The sequence below is a fragment of the Heterodontus francisci genome, chromosome 11, assembly GCF_036365525.1.
Source record: "Heterodontus francisci isolate sHetFra1 chromosome 11, sHetFra1.hap1, whole genome shotgun sequence".
Taxonomy (NCBI): Eukaryota; Metazoa; Chordata; class Chondrichthyes; order Heterodontiformes; family Heterodontidae; genus Heterodontus; species Heterodontus francisci.
Genome location: NC_090381.1, coordinates 94,062,573 through 94,069,682, shown reverse-complemented (window position 1 = coordinate 94,069,682; position 7,110 = coordinate 94,062,573). Strand labels below are relative to the sequence as shown.

Below are 7,110 nucleotides of genomic sequence, written 5' to 3'. Positions count from 1 at the left end.
CACTTTTAATGGCAGTTTATGGCCTATGTACTGATAACATCCATTGGATTCAGAATTCCAGTCTATTTAGGAACACATTGCTTAATAATAGAAAAGCAAAATACTTCAGATGCTGTAAATCTGAAATACAAACAGAAAACACTGGAAATACTCAGCAGGTCTGGCAACATCTGTGGGGAGAGTAACAGAGTTAATGTTTCAGACCACAGAATCATAGAATTTGGTGAGCTTTCGTCACAATTAGGAAAAGTTAGAAATGTAATAGGTTTTAAACAGAGGCAGTGAAAGGGGAAAGGGGGTGGAAAAACAAAAGGGGAGGTCTGTGATGGAGTGGAAGGCATCCTTTTTGCCTTTCCTGATGCTTTTTAATGGTAAGGCCATTATTTAAATACTTTAACACCCAGCGCATATAAAATTATCACGTGTTTCATCAGTAAGCACGACTTGAGTTGTACATCAGGAACAGAAGTGTAGTTCAAAGATTCCTTACATTCAGGGCATCATTAAGGGTTTTTAAAATGATTTTACAGAACTTAAACAGTGATCCTGGCCCCACATTTCCAGCTTTGTCATTGTGAAAACCCTTGTGGTTTCTTGTGGAGAAGACAAAGATCAGCAGGAATAAACTAGGTCTCAGGCCTATATCTTAATGGTAATATATTTGCATTTGCTTATCAAAGATAATTTAGTGGTTCAGATGGTAAGTAGCTCAGTATACATTCATATAAGTTAGTAATGCTTAAAATACATGAGCAGTTTTGAATAAGTTTACAATACTTGGCTGAAAAGTACATCTTATTGTAGGAAGCTGAATTTTCTCACTTCATTTTTTTTCCTTTGTATCCTGTTAAATTAAATTCAGAATTAATTTAAATTCGGACACCATGTAAAATGTGTTCATGAGTTCAGTTGGTAACAAACTATAAAATACATCAAAGCTTTCAAACCTGTGCTTTTTATTGATCAACCATTTCAACTCAACCACAGGCAACTGTCAAACATGCAAACACTGACAGGTCAGAGGAAATATTCAGGAAACTTCTAGCACTTGCCTATAGATAAAAAGTTACACCAACATCGATACTACTTCAACAATGGTTTGTGGCAGAGAATTCTACATTCTAACTATTCTCTGCAAAGACGCTGAGCCTAATATTTCTTGAGGGTTCCCTTGGTCTCCTGCTTTAACAACTGTGGAAGACATGTGGAACCCCTAGAAAATGGTGGAGAGATGGAGACCTAGCTGTGCCAGGTAATCACCTTTTTTGTGATTTTCTGATTTACCTTGCAAAAGGCAAAACCTCTGTTCTTACAAGCAAATCACATCAAGGAAGCAGAACTGGGGCAAGGACTCCCTATGGTGGCTCTGTCAGGATCTGGTATATCTGCACTGGTACATCCAGTGAGGCATACATATCTTCAAATGGGTGGATGTAGATCTTACCGATTGGGCCGAGGCTGGGGAAATATAACCATCGAGATTTCATCCCAAGGTTTTTTGGTCCCATTTTTTCCTAATCTCCCTTTTAATTCTTTTTGTGATTGTCTTTCTGCACTCCAGTTACTCGCACAGATCAATTGGGGGATAAAACCTAGTGTTCTTTTCTCTATCATTAATCCCTCAAAACTTTAGAGACCCTTCAGGCCACCCCTTAAACTTAGCTCCAATGAAAAAGTCGTAACTTCTCAAGTCTTTTTTTATAACTGTAATGCCTTGTCCTTGGTAGCATCTGATCAAATCTATACTGCTTTTGTATCCTTCCCATAACGGAGCACAAAAAAGGTATGCAATACTTCAACTGCAACCTAACTAAGTTCATTATTATTTCATTACTTTTGGATTCAGTGCCTCTAGATACAAAGCCAAGAATTAGATTAGAGATACAGCACTGAAACAGGCCCTTCGGCCCACCGAGTCTGTGCCGAACATCAACCACCCATTTATACTAATCCTACACTAATCCCATATTCCGACCAAACATCCCCACCTGTCCCTATATTTCCCTACCACCTACCTATACGAGTGACAATTTATAATGGCCAATTTACCTATCAACCTGCAAGTCTTTTGGCTTGTGGGAGGAAACCGGAGCACGCGGAGAAAACCCACGCAGACACAGGGAGAACTTGCAAACTCCACACAGGCAGTACCCGGAATCGAACCCGGGTCCCTGGAGCTGTGAGGCTGCGGTGCTAACCACTGCGCCACTGTGCAGTCTGTATTATATACTTGCTGTATCACTTTAATTACTTGTGTATCTGCACAGCAAGCTCCTCTACCTATTTAAAATCTTACCAATTAAGGTGTGTTTCTTTTCTGTATTCTCACTTCCAAAATCTATCATTCCACATTGTTAGCACTTAACTGTAGTTGGCACTTGCTGCCTGTTTATGTCTTTCGGCGATTTTTCACAATTCTTGTCACATTTTACGTTATACCCCAATTTGGTGTCATCGGCAAATTCCACCATCCAACCATCTCTTTATCCATTGGTCATATTTCATTCATTTTATGTAAGATTCTCTTGATATATTATCAAATATTGAGGATGAAGTGTATATGTTGCGCAAAGATCCATTTTCAAACATAACCGAATCCTAAATAGTTAGAAGTAAAAGGAGGTCCTGCTTCTAAAGACATTACATGTTACTTACTTAAAACATTTCTGGCTAATGGCCTGCAAGGGGGGCACGTGTGGTTGTGTTTTACAGTAAAATAGCACTAAGCTTTGCATTGGAATCAGACTGGTTTTCTTCATTAGTACATTGTGGTTTTACTAAACATACTGATCAGTGCTGTGGCTGCAAATGTTGGGATACCAAATACACAAATCAACTTAGAAGAAAGAAATCCTTACAAAAATGTGGGGCCTCAAGGGTTGAAGGTACAGCAAGCAATGGTGGGAAGAAAGAATGCACAAGAGGTCAGATGTTAGGTGGGGGTGGGGCTGGAGGTGGAGGTGGGGAGTCTGGTGGTGTTGTAGACTATTTGCTTCCCTCCACTCACTCAAAATAAAGTCTATTTTCAAGTCCTAATGTCTCTTTAATCCTCTTCATTCCTCCATAATTCAAGACTGTTCTGCATTAATTCTATCCCATTCTAACATTGTCTTCTTCCACTCCTTTTCTAATTAGGGACTATTCTGTCCTACCCTGTGCTATACCTGTATCTTTCCACTCCCCCACTTGATTAGGAAGTTAACTTCTTTCTTAAAAGATCTGTATTCTGATTTTACTTGCAGAGAGTTACTTTCAGCTCTCGGTGAAAATTTTAACTTTAAATTATATTTAGCTCACACTGTCCAAAGCCTTTAATTGTAACCATTGATTGAGCATAGAAACAGTATAAGTTGACTGTCATATAAGATGATTTCACGTGCTGGCAAGAGTAGTTGGCTAATAAATCGTACTTTGTGACAGGGTAGTGATAAACCAGTTCTGCAGAATCTACTTTCCAGGACTTGACATGTGAGCTTACTCATACAATGGGAGTATTTTATTAGAACCTGTGTAAACACAAATAAAACAATGGTTATCAACATAAATCAGTGGTAAAGTTAACATTGTGAGTAGTTATCAAATCTCAAGTAGTTCCTTGGTGGAAATTAACTATTAGGTTACTTGCTTAAGTGTCTGAAACAGAAGATTGAATCTTGGAAATATAGGATACATATAAATAGGAAACAAATAAAGAATGCTTACTCTAGCACAAGTTATGGCTGGTTTATGCAATAAAGTTATTAAATCATTTATCAATCTCAAAAGTTGTTCTCCCAAGTAAAATAATGAAAACAAGAGCTACCTTTTCTTGCAGTTGATGTATCAGGTTTCAGAAATTCCATAATTTTTCCTTTCAGTGTTTTCCTTCATCGGGACACAATGCTTCACCAACAGGCAGGCTATTCCAACCATGTAGAGGAGACCACATACATAAAACGAGAAGTCATACTCGTTTGTCAAATCAAAGATCCAGCCTAATCAAAGAGAGGACCCATTAAGTATCCAGAAATATATATCCTTATACTTTAGGTGATTCAGTTACTCTTATTTTCATTTACTGCTTTCAGACCTTGCAATAAGCTGCAGTTTGTAATGACCTCTTCAAAACATTTCTACTAGCCACAGAATTTTCCCTCAGTAAAAGCTAAATTATTTTTTGTTAGACCTTAAACAATGTCAGTTTTTTTGTAAACATGATTGTGCATCAGAACATGCAACAAAGGCATTGCCCCTACCAGCAGAATAGAATAAATCAACCCCACATAAAATTGGCCTTGAATTTCAAATACAAGAAGTACAATTTCAAGTTTGTGGACAACTCCAAATTGGGTATAATTAATACAGAGGAAGACTGCGACAAAATACAGGAATACATTAATAAACTTGCAGAATGGGTGTGCCATTAGCAAGTGAACTTCAGTATAGATAAATGTGATCGGAAGAATAAGGAGCCAACATACCCCTTGGAACATAGGCATCTAAATGGGGTAGAGGAGTAAAGGTATCTTGGAGTACAGATGCATAAGTCACTAAGGATAACAAAGCAAATTCATAAGGCCATTAGAAAAAAAATGTGAAGCACTCGTGTTTATTTCAAGAGGTTTTGAATTGAAAAGCTGTGAGATTATGCTAAACTTGTATTGAATCTTGGTTAGACTACACTTGGAGAACTGTGAACTGTTCTGATCTCCAGATTATAAAAATGATATAGAGGCACTGGAGAAGGTGCACAAAAGATTTCTGAGAATAGGAATGTAAGAACATAAGAAATAGGGGCAGGAGTAGACCATATGGCCCCTCGATTCTGCTCTGCCATTCAATATGATCATGGCTGATCTTTTGCTTCAACTCCACTTTCTTGCCCGCTCCCCTTTTGTCTTGATTCCCTGAGAGACCAAAAATCAGTCTATCTCAGCCTTAAGTATACTCAATGATGGAGGATCCACAATCCTCTGGGGTAGAGAATTCCAAAGATTCATATCCCTTTGAGTGAAGAAATTTCTTCTCATCAGTCCTAAATGATTGACCCCTCATCCTGAGGCTGTGCTCCCATGTTCTAGATTCCCCGACCTTGGGAAACAACCCCTCAGTGTCTATCTTGTCAAGCCCCTTTCACCCTTCTAAACTCCAGGGAGCATAGGCCCAATTTCCTAAGCCTCTCATCATAGGACAACTCTCTCATCACAGCAACCGATCTAGTGAACCTTTGCTGTAATGTCTCCAATATCCTTCCTTAAATATGGAGATCAAAACTGCGCACAGTATTCCAGGTGTGGTCTCATCAAAGCCCAGTACAATTGTAGCGAGATTTCCTTATTCTTGTACTCCAATCCCCTTACATTAAAGGGCAACATGTCATTTGCCTTCCTAATTGCTTGCTGTACCTGCATGCTAACTTTCTGTGTTCCTTGTACGAGTACACCCGAGTCTCTCTGAATATCAACATTTAGAAGTTTAATACCAGACTGAGAGGTTATACCTATCAGGCTGGGGCTCTTTTCTCTAGAAAAGAGAAGACCTAATAGAGGTATTTAAAATTATAAAGGGATTTGATAGCGTAGATGTAGAGGAGGTAATGGGTGAGATTTTAACAACTCAAAATCCATTCACTTACACAGAATTAAAATGGGCCCAATGTTTCCACTTACAGGAGAGGCCAGAACTAGGTGCCATGAATAAAAGATAATAACTAATAAATCCAATAGGAAGTTCAGGGGAAACCTCTTTATCCCACAGAGTGGTTATAATTTGGAACACACTACCACGAGGAATAGTTGAGTTAACTAACATTGATGCATTTAAGGGGAAGCTGGATAATAACATGAAAGAGAAAGGAACAGAAGGATATGTTGATAGATGTAAATGAAGAAGGATGGGAAGAGGCTGCTGTGAAGCATAAACACTGGTATGGACCTCATGGGCCAAATGGCCTATTTCTTTTTTTATTAATTCTGGGGATGTGGGAATCGCTGGCTAGGTCAGCATTGCCCTTGAGAAGGTGGTGGTGAGCTGCCTTCTTGAACCACTGCAGTCCTTGGGGTGTTGGTACACCAACAGTGCTGTTAGGAAGGGAGTTCCAGGATTTTGACCCAGTGACAGTGAAGGAATGGCAGTATAGTTCCAAGTCAGGATGATGTGTGGCTTGGAGGGGAACTTGCAGGTGGCGGTGTTCCCATGCATCTGTTTCCTATGTCCTTCTAGATACTAGAGGTTGTGGGTTTGGAAGGTGCTATCAATGGAGCCTTGGTGAGTTGTTGCAGTGCATCTTGTATATGGTACACACCGCTGCTACTGTGCGTCAGTGGTGGAGGGAGTGAATGTTGAAGATGGTGGATGAGGTGCCAATCAAGCGGGCTGCTTTGTCCTGGATAGTGTCGAGCTTCTTGAGTGTTGTTGGAGCTGCACGCATCCAGGTGAGTGGAGGGTATTCCATCACACTCCTGACTTGTGTCTTGTAGATGGTGGACAGGCACTGGGGAGTCAGGAGGTGAGTTACTCACCGCAGAATTCCCAGCTTCTGACCTGCTCTTGTAGTCACAGTATTTATGTGCCTGGTCCAGTTCAGTTTCTGGTCAGGATTTTTATGGTGGGGGATTCATTGATAGGTATGCCATTGAACATTTCAGGGTGATGGTTAGATTCTCTCTTGTCTGAGATGGTCATTACCTGGCACTTGTGTGGCACAAATGTTACTTGCCACTTATCAGCCCTGTGCTGTGAATATTATGGGTGTGAAATTGGGATCATTTTTGCCCATTTATTGGATGCTACGAATGCCCTTAGGGCTCCAAAATGGTGTCTGTGGCATACAAGTGCACTTTTGGGGCAAGTCACACCAGATGTTTTATTGGTGATCAAGTTGGCATGTGCAGTGAATGGCTACTGGAAGTATGCAGAGCAGACAGATCATGACATAATCAGCAGTGCCATTGCCAGTGGATTGCAGGTTCCCTTTGGTGCATCACTTTGTGGGTGCCGCATGTCAGCTCTGCCCCATAACTGAATTGAAAGGGGTTCCACTCTGCCAATATCCAGTTGGCGTGTGACCATAGGCACAGTACCATGCAGGTCAATGCCCGGTATCCTGGTAGCAGTCATGATGCCTTCATT

The 7,110-nt window shown here is 40.3% G+C and overlaps 1 protein-coding gene across 2 annotated transcripts in view; it reads right to left on the bottom strand.

Moving 5' to 3' along the window:
* Positions 1-817: 817 nt before the first annotated feature.
* Positions 818-7,110, bottom strand: part of LOC137374931 (monocarboxylate transporter 14-like) — a 70,082-nt gene continuing 63,789 nt past the window's right edge. Inside the window, exons 5-7 of one of the 2 annotated variants that reach the window (XR_010975922.1) lie at positions 3,803-3,974; positions 3,411-3,506; positions 818-844 (exon numbers count right to left, since the gene is read on the bottom strand). Coding sequence is in view for 1 of the 2 variants with exons in the window: in XM_068041533.1 (XP_067897634.1) it covers positions 3,823-3,974 (152 nt within the window). In the remaining variant the exon portion in view is untranslated. Of the gene's footprint in view, positions 845-939; positions 3,507-3,802; positions 3,975-7,110 lie in introns of those variants that run through there. The other variant, XM_068041533.1, reaches the window with a different exon arrangement.